The sequence below is a fragment of the Catharus ustulatus genome, chromosome 31, assembly GCF_009819885.2.
Source record: "Catharus ustulatus isolate bCatUst1 chromosome 31, bCatUst1.pri.v2, whole genome shotgun sequence".
In the NCBI taxonomy this organism is placed as follows: Eukaryota; Metazoa; Chordata; class Aves; order Passeriformes; family Turdidae; genus Catharus; species Catharus ustulatus.
Genome location: NC_046251.1, coordinates 1,483,225 through 1,504,794, shown reverse-complemented (window position 1 = coordinate 1,504,794; position 21,570 = coordinate 1,483,225). Strand labels below are relative to the sequence as shown.

Below are 21,570 nucleotides of genomic sequence, written 5' to 3'. Positions count from 1 at the left end.
TCTCCCAGTGACCTCCCAGTGCTCCCAGTTTGGGACTGGGGCTCTCCCAGTGCTCCCAGTTTGGGACTGGGACTCTCCCAGTGACCTCCCAGTGCTCCCAGTTTGGGACTGGGACTCTCCCAGTGACCTCCCAGTGCTCCCAGTTTGGGACTGGGGCTCTCCCAGTGCTCCCAGTTTGGGACTGGGGCTCTCCCAGTGCTCCCAGTTTGGGACTGGGACTCTCCCAGTGACCTCCCAGTGCTCCCAGTTTGGGACTGGGGCTCTCCCAGTGACACCAGTTTGGGACTGGGAACATCCCAGTGCTCCCAGTTTGAGAGTGTGCCCCTCCCAGTGCTCCCAGTCTGAGAGTTGTGACCCTCCCAGTGCTCCCAGTTTGGGACTGGAGCCCTCCCAGTGCTCCCAGTTTGAGAGTTGTGACCCTCCCAGTGACTCCCAGTGCTCCCAGTTTGGGACTGGGACTGTCCCAGTGACCTCCCAGTGCTCCCAGTTTGGGACTGGGACTCTCCCAGTGACCTCTCCCATATTTTGGATTTTAAAGCTCCAAAGTTTTTATTGGATTTGTTCTCAAGTTTTCGTTGGTGGAAGGGAAAAAAATCCCAAAAAAATCAAAATTGGGGAAAAAAAATAAAAAAGGGGGGGGGAAATTGGGGAACTCCCCCAAAAATTCCCAAAAATTCCCGAAAATTCCCGAAAATTTGGGGTTTGGGGAGGGGGGAGGGGAGGAGGAAATTCCTGAAATAAATTCCAGAGAAAATAAAATAAAAAAGAAAAAGAAAAATTCCTGGAGTGTTATTGGGGGAAAACCTGGAATTGCAGAGGGGAAAATCCCAAATCCCAAAGAGAAAAAAATCCCAAATCCCAAAGAGAAAAAAATCCCAAATCCCAGAGGGGAAATCCCAAATGGAAATCCCAAATTTCAAAGGGAGATCCCAAATCTCAAAAGGAAAAATCCCAAATTCCAAAGGGAAAATCAAAATTTCAGAGGAGAAATCCCAAATTTCAAATGGAAATTCCAAATTTGAGAGGGAAAATCCCAAAAGAAAAATCCCAAAGGGAAAAATCTCAAATTTCAAAGGGAAAAATCCCAAATCCCAGAGGGAAAAAAAATCCCAAATCCCAGAGGGGAAATCCCAAATTTCAGAGGAGAAATCCCAAATTTCAAATGGAAATTCCAAATTTTAGAGGGAAAATCCCAAAGGGAAAATCTCAAATCCCAAAAGAAAAATCCCAAAGGGAAAAATCTCAAATTTCAAAGGGAAAAATCCCAAATCCCAGAGGGAAAAAAAATCCCAAATCCCAAAGTGAAAATCCCAAATCCCAAAGGGAAAAAAAATTCCAAATTCTAGAGGGGAAATCCCAAATGGAAAAAAATCCCAAAGGGAAAATCCCAAATCCCAAAGGGAAAATCCCAAATTCTAAAGGGAAAATCCCAAATCCCAAAGGGAAAAATCCCAAATTTCAGAGGGGAAATCCCAAATTCCAAATGGAAATCCCAAAGGGAAAAATCCCAAGTTCCAGAGGGAAAATCCCAAATCCTGGAAGGGAAATCCCAAATTTTGGGAGACCCCAAATCCCAAATTTTAGGAGACCCCAAATTCCAGGATTGGCACAAAAATCCCAAAATTTAATTCTGGGATTGAAATGAAATTAATCTCAAAAATTCTGGGATTGGAATGAAATGAATCCCAAAAATTCTGGGATTGGGATGAAATAAATCTCAAAAATTCCAGGATTAGAATGAAATGAATCCCAAAAATTTCCAAGACTGGGACAAAACCAAACCCCAAAAATTCTGGGATTGGAATGAAACCAAAACCTCAAAAAATTTTGGGATTGAAATGAAATTAATCCCAAAAATTTCTGGGATTGGGATGAAATCAAATCCAAAAAAAATCTGGGATTGGACTGAAATGAATCCCAAAAATTTCCAAGATTGGGAAAAAACCAAACCCCAAAAATTCTGGGATTGGAATGAAATGAATCCTAAAAATTCTGGGATTGAGGCAAAAATCTTGAAATTTAATTCTGGGATTGGGATGAAACCAAAACCCCAAAAATTCTGGGATTGAAATGAAATGAATCTGAAAAATTCCAGGACTGAAATGAAATGAATCCCAAAAATTTCCAAGACTGGGACAAAACCAAACCCCAAAAATTCCAGGACTGGAATGAAATGAAACTCAAAAATCCCAAAAATCCTGGGACTGGGATGAAATCAATCTCGAAATTTCCAGGATTGGGACAAAAACCAAACCCCAAAAATTCTGGGATTGGAATGAAATTAATCAAAAAAATTCTGGGATTGGGATGAAACCAAAACCCCAAAAATTCCAGGATTGAAATGAAATTAATCCCAAAAATTCTGGGATTGGGATGAAATGGATCCCAAAAATTTCCAAGACTGGGACAAAACCAAACCCCAAAAATTCTGGGATTGGAATGAAATGAATCAAAAAAAATCTGGGATTGGGATGAAATCAAAACCCCAAAAATTCTGGGATTGAAATGAAATGAATCCCAAAAATCCCGATGGGAAGAGTGGGGAAAAATGAGGGAAAAAAAGGAAAAAATGGGGAAAAAGTGGAAAAAAAAAGAGGGGAAAAAATAGAAAAAAATGGAAAAAAATCAGAAAAGGGGCAATGGCACAGAGGGGGAACTGTAAACGCTGCTGGGGTCGAGCCCAGACCCCAAATCCCAAATCCCAAACCCCAAACCCCAAATCCCAAATCCCAAACCCCTCTGGGTTCAGGAATTTGCCCCCTCGGGGCGGCTCCGCCGGGGTCCCCGGGGGGGTTTTTGGGGTTTGGGGATCCCTGGGGGGCTCTGGGGGGGTTTTTGGGGTTTGGGGATCCCTGGGGGGCTCTGGGGGGGTTGTTGGGGTTTGGGGATCCCTGGGGGGCTCTGGGGGGGTTTTTGGGGTGTGGGGATCCCTGGGGGGCTCTGGGGGGGTTTTTGGGGTTTGGGGCTCCCCGGCGGGCGCGGCCCCGAAGGTCCCGGCGGTTTCCGGCGGCGCTGGGGGGGCTGTGGGGAGAGGGGGGGTCCAGAGTGATCCCAGAGCCTGGGAGTGACCCCAAAACACAAACCCCAAACCCTGGGGATGATCCCAAACCCCAAACTCTGGGAATGATCCCAAATCCCAAATCCTCGGAATGATCCCAAATCCCAAACCTTGGGAATGATCCAAACCCCGAATCCCAAATCCTGGGAGTGACCCCAAACCCCAAATCTTGGGAATGATCCCAAACCCCAAATCCTGGGAGTGACCCCAAATCCCATTCCCCCAAGTCCAAACCCCCAATCCCATTCCTCCCCAATCCCAATCTCAACCCTGATCCCAATCCCAACCCTGATCCCAATCCCCATCCTAACCCAAATCCCATTCCCCCCATTCCAATCTCCAATCCCATTCCCCAATCCCAATCCCAATCCCCATCTCATTGCCCCCCAATCCCAGTCCCCATGTCAATCCCAATCTCCTCATCCCAACCCCATTTCCCCCCATTCCCAATCCCATTGCCCCCAACCCCAATCTCCATCCTCATCTCAATCCCATTCCTCCAATCCCCATCCACATCCCAACCCCAATCCCCATCCCAATCCCGTTCTCCCAACCCCAATCCCATTCCCTCAATCCTGTTCCAAATCCCCTGATCCCAATCCCAATTCCCATCCCATTCCCAACCCCAATCCCTGACACCAATCCCATTCCCCCAATCCCAACCCCAGTCCCCATCCCAACCCCAATCCCCCATTCCCAATCCCCTGTTCCTGATCCCATTCCCCCCATCCCAATCCCAATCCCAACCCTAATCCCCTGATCCCAATCTCATTCCCTCAATCCCATTCCCAAACCCCTGATCCTGATCCCATTCCCCCAATCCCAACCCCCATCCCCCATTCCCAATCCCCCAGTTCCCAACCCCATTTCCCCCAATCCCCAATCCCATCCCCATCCCAATCCCACTCCCCTGTTCCCAAATCCCAACCCCAATCCCATTCCCCTAATCCCCTGATCCCATCCCACTCCCCCATTCCCAATCCCCAATCCCAACCCCTATCCCAATCCCCTGATCCCAATCCCAACCCCAATCTCAATCCCCCAATCCCATTCCCTCAATCCTGCTCCCACTCCCCAATCCCACTTCCTTGTTTTCATTCCCCCATTTCCCAATCCCATTCCCATTCCAATCCCAATCCCAATCCCAATCCCAATCCCATTCCCAATCCCAATCCCAATCCCATTCCCATTCCCCCATTTCCCAATCCCAATCCCATTCCCATTCCCATCTCATTCCCAATCCCAATCCCCCCATCCCAACCCCATTCCCATTCCCAATCCCATTCCCATCCCCACCTGTGGTTCCGGGGGCGGCTCCGCCGGGGCCGCTCTGTCCTGGGGGGGTCCCGGGGGGGATCCTGGGGGGGATCCCGGGGGGGATCCTGGGAATGCTGGGGGTGGTCCCAGAGCTGATCCCAGAGCTGATCCCAAAGATGATCCCAAAGCTGATCCCAGAGCTGACCCCACAGTGGATCCCAAACCCGACCCCGCTGGAGCCGCGGGGCCGGAGCTGCAGCGGGAGCGGCTGGAATAGCTCGGCCTGGGGTGGGAAACTGCAGAGAGAGAGACTGGGATGGACTGGGAGGGACTGGGAGGGACTGGGAGGGACTGGGATTAATGGGAATGGGACTGGGATGGACTGGGAGGGACTGGGATTAATGGGAATGGGACTGGGAGGGACTGGGATTAATGGGAATGGGACTGGGAGGGACTGGGATTAATGGGAATGGGACTGGGAGGGACTGGGAGGGACTGGGAGGGACTGGGATTAATGGGAATGGGACTGGGAGGGACTGGGATGGACTGGGATGGACTGGGATGGACTGGGAGGGACTGGGATTAATGGGAATGGGACTGGGAGGGACTGGGAGGGACTGGGATTAATGGGAATGGGACTGGGATTAATGGGAATGGGACTGGGAGGGACTGGGATTAATGGGAATGGGACTGGGATGGACTGGGATGGACTGGGATGGACTGGGAGCGACTGGGAGGGACTGGGATTAATGGGAATGGGACTGGGATGGACTGGGGTTAATGGGAATGGGACTGGGAGGGACTGGGAGGAACTGGGAGGGACTGGGATCAATGGGAGGAAGATGCCAATGCCATCCCTGCCCAGGACAATTTTTTCCAGAATTTTCCCAGGAATTCCCAGAATTTTCCCAGAATTTTCCCAGGATTTAATTTCCAGAATCCCAGACCCACCTTGGCCGAAGGCGCTGATGCTGCCCCTGCCCAGGGCAGATTTTTCTGGAATTTTCCCAGGAATTCCCAGAATTTTCCCAGGATTTCATTCCCAGAATTTCCCAGGATTTTCCGGAATTCCATTCCACACTCACCATGCCCAAAGGCGCCGATGCTGCCCCTGCCTGGGGCAGATTTCTCTGGATTTTTCTGGAATTTTCCCAGGATTTCCCAGGATTTCATTCACAGAATTCCCAGAATTTTCTGGAATTTTCTCTGGGTTTTCCCAGGAATTCCTGAGATTTTTCCAGGATTTAATTCCCAGATTTTCCCAGAATTTTCTGGAATTCCATTCCACACTCACCATGCCCAAAGGCGCCGATGCTGCCCCTGCCCAGGGCAGATTCCCCCAGAATTTCCCCAGATTTTCCCAGAATTTTCTTGGAATTTTCTCTGGATTTTCCCAGGAATTCCTGGGATTTTTCCAGGATTTAATTCCCAGAACTTTCCAGAATTCCATTCCATACCCACCCTGTCCAAAGGCACCGATGCTGCCCCTGCCCAGGGCTGATTTTTCTGGAATTTTCCCGCAATTTCCTCAGGATTTCCGAGGATTTAATTCACAGAATTCCCAGAATTTTCTGGAATTTTCTCTGGGTTTTCCCAGGAATTCCTGAGATTTTCCCAGGATTTCATTCCCAGATTTTCCCAGAATTTTCTGGAATTCCATTCCACACTCACCGTGCCCAAAGGCGCCGATGCTGCCCCTGCCCAGGGCAGATTCCCTCAGAATTTTCCCAGGAATTCCCAGAATTTTCCTGGAATTTTCTCTGGATTTTCCCAGGAATTGCTGGGATTTTTCCAGGATTTAATTCCCAGAACTTTCCAGAATTCCATTCCATACCCACCCTGTCCAAAGGCACTGATGCTGCTCCTGCCCAGGGCAGATTTCTCTGGATTTTTCTGGAATTTTCCCAGGATTTCCAAGGATTTCATTCCCAGAATTCCCAGAATTTTCTGGAATTTTCTCTGGGTTTTCCCAGGAATTCCTGAGATTTTTCCAGGATTTAATTCCCAGATTTTCCCAGAAATTTCTGGAATTCCATTCCACACTCACCATGCCCAAAGGCCCCAATGCTGCCCCTGCCCAGGGCAGATTTCTCTGGATTTTTCTGGAATTTTCCCAGGATTTCCCAGGATTTCATTCACAGAATTCCCAGAATTTTCTGGAATTTTCTCTGGATTTTCCCAGGAATTGCTGGGATTTTTCCACGATTTAATTCCCAGAATTTTCTGGAATTCCATTCCACACTCACCATGCCCAAAGGCGCCGATGCTGCCCCTGCCCAGGGCAGATTTTTCTGGAATTTTCTGGAATTTTCTGGAATTTTCCCCAGGATGTAATTCCCAGGATGTAATTCCCAGGATTCCCAGAATTTTCTGGAATTCCTCACTCACCATGCCCAAAGTTGCCAATGCTGCCCCTGAGCGCCTCCAGGTCGCAGCCGAAGCGCCCGGCCCTGCCCAGGGCTGATTTTTCTGGAATTTTCCCAGATTTCCCAGCATTTAACCCCAGATTTCCCAGGATTTAATTCCCAGATTTTCCAGGATTTAATTCTCAGAATTCCCAGAATTTTCTGGAATCTCTCACTCACCATGTCCAAAGTTGCCAATGCTGCCCCTGAGCGCCTCCAGGTCGCAGCCGAAGCGCCCTGCCCAGCCCAGGGCTGATTTTTTCTGGATTTTTCTGGATTTTTCTGGAATTTTCCCCAGGATGTAATTCCCAGAATTCCCAGAATTTTCTGGAATCTCTCACTCACCATGTCCAAAGGCCCCAATGCTGCCCCTGAGCGCCTCCAGGTCGCAGCCGAAGCGCCCGGCCCTGCCCAGGGCTGATTTTTCTGGATTTTTCTGGATTTTTCTGGAATTTTCCCCAGGATTTAATTCCCAGATTTTTCTGGAATTTTCTGGAATTCCATTCCTCACTCACCATGTCCAAAGTTGCCAATGCTGCCCCTGAGCGCCTCCAGGTCGCAGCCGAAGCGCCCGGCCCTGCCCAGCTCCTCATCGAACTTGCGCTCGCTCACAAAGTGCTGGGGGAGAAAGAAAGAATGGGGAATAAATAATGGGGAATAAATAATGGGAATAAAATAAAATAATGGGGAATAAATAAAAATAATGGGGAATAAAGAAAAATTATGGGGATAAATAAAAATAATGGGGAGAGAAATAATAGGGAATAAATACAAATAATGGGGGATAAATACAAATAATGGGGATAAAAATAAAGGGGGATAAACACAAATAATGGGGAATAAATAAAAATGATGAGGAATAAATAATGGGGAATGAATAAAAATAATGGGGAATACAAATAATGGGGGATATAAATAATAGGGGTAAAAATAATGGGGAACAATTAAAAATAATGGGGATAAAATGATGAGGAGATAATGGGGAACTAAAATGATGGGAAATGGAAATGGGGAATAAATAAAAATAATGGGGATAAAATAAAAATAATGGAGAATAAATAAAAATAATGGAGAATAAATAAAAATAATGGGGGTAAATAAAAATAATGGGGGAATAAATAAAAATAATGGGGAGAGAAATAATGGGGAATAAATACAAATAATGGGGAATGAAACAATGGGGAATAAATAAAAATAATGGGGGATAAATAAAAATAATGGGGGATAAATAAAAATAATGGGGGATAAATAAAAATAATGGGGAATAAATAAAAATAATGGGAGATAAATACAAATAATGGGGGATAAATAATGGGGAATAAATACAAATAATGGGGATAAAATAAAAATAATGGGGGATAAATACAAATAATGGGGATAAAATAATGGGGATAAAATAAAACAATGGGAAATAAATAAAAATAATGGGGAGAGAAATAATGGGGATAAAATAATGGGGACTAAATAAAAATAATGGAGAATACAAATAATGGGCAATATAAATAATGGGGGTAAAAATATTGGGGAATAAATAAAAATAATGGGGATAAAATAAAAATAATGGAGAATAAATAAAAATAATGGGGGATAAATACAAAATAATGGGGGAATAAATAAAAATAATGGGGAATAAATAATGGGGAATAAATACAAATAATGAGGAGAGAAATAATGGGGAATAAATAAAACAACGGGAAATAAATAAAAATAATGGGGAGAGAAATAATGGGGATAAAATAATGGGGGATAAATAAAAATAATGAGGAATAAATAAAAATAATGGGGAATGAATAAAATTAATGGGCAATACAAATAATGGAGGATATAAATAATAGGGGTAAAAATAATGGGGAACAATTAAAAATAATGGGGATAAAATGATGAGGAGATAATGGGGAACAAAAATGATGGGAAATGGAAATGGGGAATAAATAAAAATAATGGGGATAAAATAAAAATAATGGGGAATAAATAAAAATAATGGAGAATAAATAAAAATTATGGGGGAATAAATAAAAAATGATGGGGAGAGAAATAATAGGGAATAAATACAAATAATGGGGGATAAATACAAATAATGGGGATAAAATAATGGGGAATGAAAATAATGGGGAGAGAAATGACAGGAGAGAAACTGTGGGCATAAAAATAACAATAATGGGGAATAAATAAAAATAATGGGGAGAGAATAATGGGGAGATAATGGGGAATAAATACAAGTAATGGGGATAAAATTATGGGGATAAATAAAAGTAATGGGGATTAAATAAAAATAACAGGGATAAAATAAAAATAATGGGGGATAAAAATAATGAGGAATAAATACAAATAATGGGGGATAAATACAAATAATGGGGAGATAATGGGGAATAAAAATAATGGGGATAGAAATAATGAGGGATGAATAAAAATAATGGGGAATAAAGAAGGGAAATAATGGGGATTAAAAATGGGGAATGAAAATGGGGAATGAAAATGGGGAATGAAAATGGGGAATGAAAATGGGGAATAAAAATGGGGAATGAAAATGGGGAATAAAAATGGGGAATGAAAATGGAGAATAAAAATGGGGAATGAAAATGGAGAATGAAAATGGGAAATGAAAATGGGAAATGAAAATGGAGAATAAAAATGGGGAGTAAAAATGGGGAATGAAAATGGGGAATGAAAATGGGGAATGAAAATGGAATAATGGGGGAATGGGGACGGAATTGCCAAAATTCCCCAGGAATGGGTCAGAATTCCCAGGGAATGGGGTTGGAATTCCTGGAATTCCCATGGGAATGGGGTCACAATTCCCAGGGAATGGGTCAGAATTCCTGGAATTCCACAGGAATGGGTCAGAATTCCCAGGGAATGGGTCAGAATTCCTGGAATTCTATGGGAATGGGTCACAATTCCCAGGGAATGGGGGCAGAATTCCCAGGGAATGGGGTCAGATTTCCCAGGGAAGGGATCAGAATCCCAGGAATTCCCCAGGACTGGCTCAGAATTCCCAGAGAAGGGATCAGAATTCCCTGAATTCCCCAGGACTGGCTCACAATTCCAGGCCCCACCTTGATGTCCGCCCGCAGCTCCAGCAGCTGCTCCTCCGACATCCCCGGAGCCGCCTCGGTCAGCAGGCGCAGCGCCTCGGCACGGCGCTGCCTCAGGGACAGGAGTTCCACTGGGGGAGAAAAATGGGAATTAAACCTGGAATTAAACCTGGAATTACAGCAGGAGTTACAGCAGGAATTACAGCAGGCGCAGCGCCTCGGCACAGCGCTGACGGAGGGACAGGAGCTCCACTGGGACAGGGAAAATGGGAATTACACTGGGAATTAAACCTGGAATTAAACCTGGAATTACACTGGGAATTACAGCAGGAATTCCAGCAGGTGCAGCGCCTCGGCACGGCGCTGACGGAGAGAGAGGAGCTCCACTGGGACAGGGAAAATGGGATAAAAATGGGAATTAAACCTGGAATTAAACTGGGAATTACAGCAGGAATTACACTGGGAATTAAACCGGGAATTGCAGCAGGCGCAGCGCCTCGGCCCGGCGCTGACGGAGAGACAGGAGTTCCACTGGGGATAAAAACAGGGAAAAATGGGAATTAAACTGGGAATTAAACCTGGAATTAAACCAGGAATTACAGCAGGAATTCCAGCAGGTGCAGCGCCTCGGCCCGGCACTGCCGGAGAGAGAGCAGCTCCACTGGGGGAGAAAAACCAGGAATTAAACTGGGAATGAAACCTGGAATCAAACCTGGAATTACAGCAAGAATTACAGCAAGAATTCCAGCAGGCGCAGCGCCTCGGCACGGCGCTGCCGGAGGGACAGGAGCTCCACTGGGACAGGGAAAAACAGGGAATTAAACTGGGAATTAAACCTTGAATTAAACCTGGAATTACAGCAGGAATTACAGCAGGAATTACAGCAGGAATTAAACTGGGAATTCCAGCAGGCGCAGCGCCTCGGCACAGCGCTGACAGAGAGACAGCAGCTCCACTGGGGATGGGAAAAACAGGGAAAAATGGGATAAAAATGGGAATTAAACCGGGAATTAAACTGGGAATTACAGCAGGAATTACAGCAGGAGTTACAGTAGGAATTACAGCAAGAATTAAACTGGGAATTAAACCGGGAATTCCAGCAGGCGCAGCGCCTCGGCCCCCGCTGCTGGAGAGAGAGCAGCTCTACTGGGATGGGAAAAAGAGGCAATTAAACTGGGAATTAAACCTGGAATTAAACTGGGAATTAAACTGGGAATTACAGCAGGAATTACAGCAGGAATTACAGCAGGAATTAAACCTGGAATTACAGCAGGAATTACAGCAAGAATTACAGCAGGAATTACACTGGGAATTCCAGCAGGAATTCCAGCAGGCGCAGCGCCTCGGCACGGTGTTGCCGCAGGGACAGGAGCTCCACTGGGGATAAAAATGGGAATTACACTGGGAATTAAACCTGGAATAAAACTGGGAATTACAGTAGGAATTAAATTTGGAATTACAGCAGGAGTTACAGCAGGAGTTACAGCAGGAATTAAATCTGGAATTACAGCAGGAATTAAACCTGGAATTCCAGCAGGCGCAGCGCCTCGGCACGGTGCTGCCGGAGGGACAGCAGTTCCACTGGGACAGGGAAAAATGGGATAAAAACTGGGAATTAAACCTGGAATTAAACTGGGAATTACACTGGGAATTAAACTGGGAATTACAGCAGGAATTACACTGGGAATTACAGCAGGAATTACAGCAGGAATTACAGCAGGAATTAAACCGGGAATTCCAGCAGGCGCAGCGCCTCGGCACGGCGCTGCCGCAGGGACAGGAGTTCCACTGGGACAGGGAAAAACAGGGAAAAATGGGAATTAAACCTGGAATTAAATCTGGAATTACAGCAGGAATTAGATCTGGAATTACAGCAGGAATTAAACTGGGAGTTACAGCAGGAGTTACAGCAGGCGCAGCGCCTCGGCACGGCGCTGCCTCAGGGACAGGAGTTCCACTGGGGATAAAAATGGGAATAAAACCAGGAATTAAATTGGGAATTACAGCAGGAATTAAACCTGGAATTACAGCAGGAATTAAACTGGGAATTAAACCGGGAATTCCAGCAGGCGCAGCGCCTCGGCACGGCGCTGCCGGAGAGACAGGAGTTCCACTGGGGAGAAAAATGGGATAAAAATGGGAATTAAACTGGGAATTAAACCTAGAATTACAGCAGGAGTTACAGCAGGAATTAAATCTGGAATTACAGCAGGGATTACAGCAAGAATTCCAGCAGGAATTCCAGCAGGCGCAGCGCCTCGGCCCAGTGCTGATGGAGGGACAGCAGCTCCACTGGGGATAAAAACAGGGAAAAATGGGAGAAAAATGGGAATTAATCCGGGAATTAAACCTGGAATTACAGCAGGAATTACACTGGGAATTCCAGCCTGGTGAGAGAGCAGCTCCACTGGGAGAGAAAAATGGGATAAAAAACAGAAATTGGGGAAAAATGATCAGGAACTGGGGAAAAAAAACATTGGGAAATGGGGAATTATGGATGGGAAATGGGGAAAAAAAGGCTGGATTTAGGAAAAAAGTGGGAAATGAGGAATTAAGGACAAAAACCCAGAAGGGAAATGGGAAATTCCTTCCCCAGCCCTGGAATTTGGGAATGAGGGAAAGGAAATCCTGGGAATTTGGGACATTTTTGGGAATTTTTTGGGAAATTTTTGGGAATTTTTTGGGGATTAATTTGGGGAATTTTGGGAGAATTTTGGGGGAATTTAGGGAATTAATTTGGTGAATTTTGAGGAATTTTGGGGAATTTTTGGGGAATTAATTTGGGGAATTTTTGGGGAATTAATTGGGGAATTTTGGGGAATTTTGGGGGAATTTTTTAGGAATTTATTTGGGGAATTTTGGGGATTTTTTTGGGAATTAATTTGGGGAATTTTTGGGATTTTTTTGGGAATTAATCTGGGGAATTTCAGGGAATTTTGGGGGAAATTTTTGGGAAATTTTTGGGAATTTTTGGGGAATTATTTTGGGAATTTATTAGGGGAATTTTGGGGAATTTTTTTGGAATTAATCTGAGGAATTTTGGGGAATTTTTGGGGAAATTTTGGGAATTAATTTGGGGAATTTTTGGGGAATTAATCTGGGAATTTTGGGGGAATTTTTGGGGAATTATTTTGGGAATTTATTAGGGGAATTTTGGGATTTTTTTGGGAATTAATCTGGGGAATTTCAGGGAATTTTGGGGGAAATTTTTGGGAAATTTTTGGGAATTTTTGGGGAATTATTTTGGGAATTTATTAGGGGAATTTTGGGGATTTTTTTTGGAATTAATCTGAGGAATTTTGGGGAATTTTTGGGGAAATTTTGGGAATTAATTTGGGGAATTTTTGGGAATTAATTTGGGGAATTTTTGGGAATTAATTTGGGGAATTTTTGGGAATTAATTTGGGGAATTTTGGGGAATTTTGGGGAATTAATTTGGGGGATTTGGGGGAATTTTGGGGAATTAATCTGGGGAATTATGGGTAATTTTTGGGGAAATTTGAGGAATCAATTTGGGGAATTTTTGGTGAATTAATTTGGGGAATTTTTGGGAATTAATTTGGGGAATTTTGGGGAATTTTTTTGGAATTTTTGGGGAATTTTTTGGGAATGAATTTTGGGAATTATTTGGGGAATTATTTTGGGGAATTTTTGGGAATTTTTTTGGGAATTTTGGGGGAATTTTTTGGGAATTATTTTGGGAATTTATTAGGGGAATTTTGGGGAATTTTTTTGGAATTAATCTGAGGAATTTTGGGGAATTTGGGGGGAATTTTTGGGGAATTTTCGGGAATTAATTTGGGAATTTTGGTGAATTTTGGGGAATTTTTGGGAATTAATTTGGGGAATTTTGGGGAATTTTTTTGGAATTTTTGGGGAATTTTTTGGGAATGACTTTTGGGAATTTTGGGGAGTATATTTTGGGAATTATTTAGGGGATTTTGGGGATTTTGCTCACTTGCTTCAGCCTTGACTTTGTCCATCTCAGCCAGCAGAGCCACCTCGCGATCCATGAGGCTGGAAAGGAGAAAAGAGGGAAAAGTGGGGAAAAAGTGGGGAAAAAACTGGGAAAAAACTGGGAAAAAACTGGGAAAAACTGGGAAAAAACTGGGAAAAAACTGGGGAAAAAACTGGGAAAAAACTGGGGAAAAACTGGGAAAAAACTGGGAAAAAACTGGGAAAATAGGGAAAAAAATGGGAAAATAAACATGGAAAATGGGAAAAAATGGGAAAAGAGAGAGTGGTTAGGGGGGAATGGGGAGAAAAATGGGAAAATGGGAAAAAAATAAAAGAGAAAAATGTGGAAAATGGGGAAAAATAAAAGGGGAAAATGGGGAAAAGGGAAGGAAAGCAGGGAAGGCTCCAGGCAGGAAATTCCAGAGGGGAAATTTCAGATTAAAATTCCAGTGGGAAATTCCAGAGGAGAAATTCCAGAGGGGAAATTCTGGACAGGAATTTCAGGTGAGAATTCCAGGGAAGGAATTCCAGGTGAAAAATTCAGGGGGAAAATTCCAGGGGGGAAATTCCAGGTCAGAATTCCAGAGGGGAAATTCCAGGGGGGAATTCTGGGCAGGAATTCCAGGGGGGAAATTTCAGGGAAGGAATTCCAGGTGAAAAATTCAGGGGAAAATTCCAGGGGGGAAATTCCAGAGGGGAAATTCCAGGTGGGAATTCCAAGTGGAAAATTTCAGGGGGAAAATTCCAGGTGAGAATTCCAGAGGGGAAATTCCAGGTCAGAAATTCCAGGGGGAAAATTTCAGGTGGAAAAATTCCAGGTGGGAATTCCAGGTGGAAAATTCCAGAGGAGAAATTCCAGGTGGGAATTCCAAAGGGGAAATTCCAGGTGGGAAATTCCAGGTGGAAAATTCCAGAGGGGAAATTCTGGACAGGAATTCCAGGTGAGAATTCCAGGTGTGGAAATTCCAGGGGAAAATTCCAGGGGAAAATTCCAGATGAAAATTCCAGGTGAGAATTCCAGGGGGAAAATTCCAGGGGGAAAATTCCAGGGGGAAAATTCCAGGTGGAAAATTCCAGAAGGGAAATTCTGGACAGGAATTCCAGGTGAGAATTCCAGGGAAGGAATTCCAGGTGAAAAATTCAGGGGGAAAATTCCAGGAGGGAATTCCAGGGGGGAAATTCCAGGTCAGAAATTCCAGGTGGGAAATTCTGGGCAGGAATTCCAGAGGGGAAAATTCCAGGTGAGAATTCCAGGTGAGAATTCCAGGTGAAAAATTCAGGGGGAAAATTCCAGGGGGAAAATTCTGGACAGGAATTCCAGAGGGGAAATTCCAGAGGGGAAATTCCAGGTGGAAAATTCCAGGTGGAAAATTCCAGGTGGAAATTCCAGGTGGAAATTCCAGATTAAAATTCCAGGTAGAAAATTCCAGGGGGGAATTCCGGGCAGGAGGCGCCGCCAGGGGGCGCCCGGAGCCGCGGGAAAATCGGGAATTGGGGATGGGAAAAGGGAGAGACAGGGCAGGGGAAATCCCAAAAAAATCCCAAAAAAATTCCCAAAAAATCAATTAAAAATCCCAGAGAAATCCTAAAAAAATCCCAGAGAAAATCCCAAAAAATTCCAGAGAAACTCCCCACAAAATCCCAGAGAAATCCCAGAGAAAATCCCAAAAAAATCCCAAAAAAATCCCAAAAAAATCCCACAGAAAATCCCAGAGAATTCCCAGAAAAAATCCCAAAAAATCCCAGAGAAAATCCCAAAAAATCCCAGGGAAAATCCCAGAGAAAATCCCAAAAAAAATCCCAAAAAAAATCCCAAAAAAATCCCAGAGAAAATCCCAAAGAAATCCCACAAAAATCCCAGAGAATTCCCAGAGAAAATCACAGAGAAATCCCGGAGAAATCTCAGAGAATTCCCAAAAAATCCCAGAGAAATCCCAGAGAAAATCCCAAAAATAATCCCAAAATAATCCCAGAGAATTCCCCCAGAATTTCCAGAAAATTCCCAGAAAAAAAATCCCACAGAATTTCCAGAAAAATCCCAGAAAAAATCCCAAAAAATCCCAGAGAAAATCCCAGAGAAAAATCCCAGAGAATTCCCAAACCCACTGGAATTTTTTATAATTTCAGGAATTTTGGGAATTTTTCCCCCCTTACCAGCTCTGGATCTCTGGGAATTCTTTGGGAATTTCAGGAATTTCAGGAATTTTTGATAATTTCAGGATTTTCCATCCTTTACCAGCTCTGGATCTTTGGGATTTTTTTTGGAATTTCAGGAATTTCAGGAATTTTGGGATTTTTTTCCCCTTTACCAGCTCTGGATCTCTCTGAAGGCCCCCAAAACTTTGGGAATTTTTGAGAATTTCAGGAATTTTTGATAATTTCAGGATTTTCCATCCTTTACCAGCTCTGGATCTTTGTGATTTTTTTGGAATTTCAGGAATTTTGGGAATTTTTTCCCCTTTACCAGCTCTGGATCTCTGGGAATTTTTGGGAATTTTTAATAATTTCAGGAATTTCAGGATTTTTCCCCTTTACCAGCTCTGGATCTTTGTGATTTTTTTGGGAATTTTTGATAATTTCAGGATTTTCCATCCTTTACCAGCTCTGGATCTCTGGGAATTCTTTGGGAATTTCAGGAATTTAAGGAATTTTTCATAATTTCAGGAATTTTTCATAATTTCAGGATTTTTTCCCCTTTACCAGCTCTGGATCTTTGTGATTTTTTTTGGGAATTTCAGGAATTTTGGGATTTTTTTCCCCCTTACAGGCTTTGGATCTCTGGGAATTTTCAGGATTTTTTTATAATTTCAGGAATTTTGGGAATTTTTTCCCCCCTTACCAGCTCTGGATCTCCCTGGAGGCTCCCAGAACTTTGGGAATTTTTGGGAATTTCAGGAATTTTGGGATTTTTTTCTCCTTTACCAGCTCTGGATCTCTGGGAATTTTCAGGAATTTCAGGATTTTGGGATTTTTTTCCCCCTTACCAGCTCTGGATCTCTCTGAAGCCCCCCAGAACTTTGGGAATTTTTGGGAATTTCATTTTTTTCAGGATTTTTCCCCCTTACCAGCTCTGGATCTCCCCAAAGGCTGCCCTTGCTCTCCTCAGGGAATTTTCCACCTCGTCCCTGAGCAGGGCCCGGAACCGCGCCAGGGCCACGGAGCAGCGCTGCAGGTCCTTCAGGGACTTCTCCAGGCTGCACCCTGGGGGAAAAAATCAAATTATTTCATGAGGAAAAACAAAATATTGTATGGGAAATTAAAATATTCCATGGGGAAATCAAAATATTGCATGGGGAAAATCAAATATTGCATGGGGAAATCAAAATATTCCATGGAAAAATTAAAATATTCCATGAAAAATCAAAATATTGCATGGAAAAAAAATATATACCATGGGAAAAAAAATCTAAATATTCCATGGAAAATCAAAATATTGCATGGGGAAATCAAAATATTCCATGAAAAATCAAAATATTCCATGGAAAAACAAAATATTCCATGGAAAAATTAAAATATTCCATGGAAAAATTAAAATATTCCATGGAAAAATTAAAATATTGCATGGGGAAATCAAAATATTGCATGGGAAATTAAAATATTGCATGGGGAATCAAAATATTGCATGGGGAAATCAAAATATTCAATGGAAAAACAAAATATTCAATGGGAAATTAAAATATTCCATGGGGAAAATCAAAATATTGCATGGGAAAATTAAAATATTCCATGGGAAAAAAATCAAAATATTGCATGGGGAAAATCAAAATATTGCATGGGAAATTAAAATATTCCATGGAAAATCAAAATATTGCATGGGAAATCAAAATATTGCATGGGAAATCAAAATATTGCATGGGAAATCAAAATATTGCATGGGAAAAAACAAAATATTCCATGGGAAATCAAATATTGCATGGGGAACAAACAAAATATTGCATGGGAAATCAAAATATTCCATGGAAAATCAAAATATTCCATGGGGAAATCAAAATATTCCATGGAAAATCAAAATATTCCATGGGAAATCAAAATATTCCACGGGAAAATCAAAATATTCAATGGGGAAAATCAAATATTCCATGAACAATCAAAATATTCCATGGGGAAAAATCAAATATTGCATGGGGAAATCAAAATATTGCATGGGAAACCAAAATATTCAATGGGAAATCAAAATATTGCATGGAAAAATTAAAATATTCCATGGGAAATTAAAATATTGCATGGGGAAATCAAAATATTCCATGGGGAAATCGAAATATTGCACGGGGAACAAACAAAATATTCCATGGGAAATCAAAATATTGCATGGCAAATTAAAATATTGCATGGAAAAAAATATATATACCATGGGAAAAAAATCAAAATATTGCATGGGAAAATCAAAATATTCCATGGGAAAAAAATCAAAATATTCCATGGGGAAATCAAAATATTGCATGGGAAATCAAAATATTCCATGGGAAATCAAAATATTGCATGGGGAAAAATCAAAATATTCCATGAGGAAAAACAAAATATTCCATGTAAAATTAAAATATTCCATGGGGAATCAAAATATTCCATGGGAAAAAATCAAATATTGCATGGGAAAATCAAAATATTGCATGGGAAATCAAAATATTGCATGGGAAAATCAAAATATTGCATGGGAAATCAAAATATTCCATGGAAAATCAAAATATTTCAAGGGAAATCAAAATATTGCATGGGAAAAATCAAATATTCCATGGGAAATCAAAATATTCCATGGAAAAAAACAAAATATTCCATGGGAAATCAAAATATTCCATGAAAAATCAAAATATTGCATGGGGAAATCAAAATATTGCATGGAAAAAAAAATATATACCATGGGAAAAAAATCAAAATATTCCATGAAAAATCAAAATATTCAATGGGAAATCAAAATATTCCATGGGAAATCAAAATATTGCATGGGGAAATTAAAATATTCAATGGAAAAACAAAATATTGCATGGGGAAAACAAAATATTCCATGGGAAATCAAAATATTGCATGGGAAATCAAAATATTCCATGGGAAAATCAAAATATTCCATGGGGAAAATCAAATATTCCATGAACAATCAAAATATTCCATGGGGAAAAATCAAATATTGCATGGGGAACAAACAAAATATTCCATGGGAAAAAAATCAAAATATTGCATGGGAAATCAAAATATTCCATGGGAAATCAAAATATTGCATGGGAAATCAAAATATTGCATGGGGAAATCAAAATATTGCATGGGAAATCAAAATATTCCATGGGAAATCAAAATATTGCATGGGAAATCAAAATATTCCATGGGAAATTAAAATAGTCCATGGGAAAAAACAAAATATTCCATGGGGAAATCAAAATATTCCATGGGAAATAAAAATATTGTATGGGAAATTAAAATATTCCATGGGAAAATTAAAATATTCCATGGGAAATCAAAATATTGCATGGAAAAAAAAATATATACCATGGGAAAAAAATCAAAATATTCCATGAAAAATCAAAATATTGCATGGGAAATCAAAATATTCCATGGGAAATCAAAATATTGCATGGGAAATCAAAATATTGTATGGGAAATTAAAATATTGCATGGGAAATCAAAATATTCAATGGAAAATCAAAATATTCCATGGGAAATCAAAATATTGCATGGGAAATCAAAATATTCCATGGAAAAATTAAAATATTGCATGGGGAAATCAAAATATTGCATGAGAAATTAAAATATTGCATGGAAAAATCAAAATATTCCATGAAAAATCAAAATATTGCATGGGAAATCAAATATTCCATGGAAAAGCAAAATATTGCATGGAAAAAAAAATATATACCATGGGAAAAAAATCAAAATATTCCATGGGAAAAAAATCAAAATATTCCATGGGAAAATCAAAATATTCCATGGGAAATCAAAATATTGCATGGGGAAATAAAAATATTGCATGGGAAAATCAAAATATTCCATGGAAAAATTAAAATATTCCATGGAAAAATTAAAATATTCCATGGGGAAATCAAAATATTCCATGGGGAAATCAAAATATTGCATGGGAAAAACAAAATATTGCATGGGAAATTAAAATATTGCATGGGAAAAACAAAATATTGCATGGGAAATCAAAATATTCCATGGGGAAATCAAAATATTGCATGGGGAAATTAAAATATTCCATGGGAAATCAAAATATTCCATGAGGAACAACCCCCAAACTGACCCTGCTGCCTCTGGGATTTTTTTCAATTTTTTTCCCAATTTTTAAAATGTTTTTTTCTGATTTTTTTTTCTGATTTTTTTCCACTTTTTAAATGATTTTTTAAATGATTTTTTATTTTTTTTCCACTTTTTTTTACAATTTAAATTTTTTTTTTTCTGATTTTTTCTGGGTTTTTCCTGACTTTTCCTGATTTTTTTTTTCCATTTTGTTTTCCAATTTAAAATGGGTTTTTTCCTGATTTTTTTCTGATTTTTACAATTTTTTCCTGATTTTTTCCTGATTTTTTTCCCCACTTTTTTTCTGATTTTTAATTTTTTTTTTCTGATTTTTTCTGGTTTTTTTTTTCTGATTTTTCCTGATTTTTTTTCCATTTCCTTTTTCCAATTTAAAATTTTTTTTTCTTATTTCCTTTCTGATTTTTTTGCTTTTTTTATTCCCCTATTTTTAAAATGGTTTTTTTTCTGATTTTTTTTCCCAGTTTTTAAAAAGTTTTTTTTTTCTGTTTTTTTCTGATTTTTTTTCTGGTTTTTTTTCTAATTTTTTTCCAATTTTTAATTGGTTTTTTTCTGATTTTTTTCTGATTTTTTTTCATTTTTTCCCCCAATTTTTAGTTTTTTTTTCTGATTTTTTCCACTTTTTTCCCAATTTTTAAAATGGTTTTTGCTCACTTTTTAATGATTTTTTTATAGTTTTTTCCACTTTTTTTTTTCCAATTTTTAATTTTTTTTTGGGGGTTTTTTTCCTGATTTTTTTCCGTTTTTCCCCCAATTTATAATTTTTTTTCCTGATTTTCTTTCTGATTTTTTGGGGTTTTTTACCAATTTTTGAAAAGGTTTTTATGATTTTTTTCTGACTTTTTTCCCCCATTTTTTAAAAAGTTTTTTATGATTTTTTTTCCTGCATTTTGTCTAATTTTTTCCAATTTTTAAAATGTTTTCTTCTGAGTTTTTTTCTGGTTGTTTTCTAGTCTTTTTTCTGTTTTTTTCCAATTTTTAAAATGTTTTTTTTTTCTGATTTTTTCCACTTTTTTCCCAATTTTTAAAATGGTTTTTCCTCACTTTTTAATGATTTTTTTTATGGTTTTTTCCACTTTTTTTTCCCCAAATTTTAAATTTTTTTTCTGAATTTTTCTGGTTTTTTTCTGATTTTTCCTGATTTTTTTCCATTTTCTTTTTCCAATTTAAAATTTTTTTTTCTTATTTCCTTTCTGATTTTTTTGGTTTTTTTATTCCCCTATTTTTAAAATGGTTTTTTTTCTGATTTTTTTTCCCAGTTTTTAAAAAGTTTTTTTTTTCTGTTTTTTTCTGATTTTTTTCCTGTTTTTTTTTCTAATTCTTTTCCAATTTTTAATTGGTTTTTTTCTGATTTTTTTCAGATTTTTTTCAGATTTTTTTTCATTTTTTTCCCCAATTTTTAATTTTTTTTTCTGATTTTTTCCATTTTTTTCCCCAATTTTTAAAATGGTTTTTCCTCACTTTTTAATGATTTTTTATGGTTTTTTCCGCTTTTTTTTTTCCAATTTTTAATTTTTTTTTGGGGGTTTTTTCCTGATTTTTTTCCATTTTTCCCCCAATTTATAATTTTTTTTCCTGATTTTCTTTCTGATTTTTTGGGGTTTTTTTTCCAATTTTT

At 40.1% G+C, this 21,570-nt stretch overlaps 1 protein-coding gene across 1 annotated transcript in view; it reads right to left on the bottom strand.

Moving 5' to 3' along the window:
* Nucleotides 1-7,227: 7,227 nt before the first annotated feature.
* Nucleotides 7,228-21,570, bottom strand: part of SPATS2 (spermatogenesis associated serine rich 2) — a 40,754-nt gene continuing 26,411 nt past the window's right edge. Inside the window, exons 8-11 of the mRNA XM_033083097.1 lie at nt 16,778-16,913; nt 13,714-13,772; nt 9,777-9,886; nt 7,228-7,338 (exon numbers count right to left, since the gene is read on the bottom strand). Of these exons, the coding sequence (XP_032938988.1) occupies nt 7,228-7,338; nt 9,777-9,886; nt 13,714-13,772; nt 16,778-16,913 (416 nt within the window). The remainder of the gene's footprint in view (nt 7,339-9,776; nt 9,887-13,713; nt 13,773-16,777; nt 16,914-21,570) is intronic.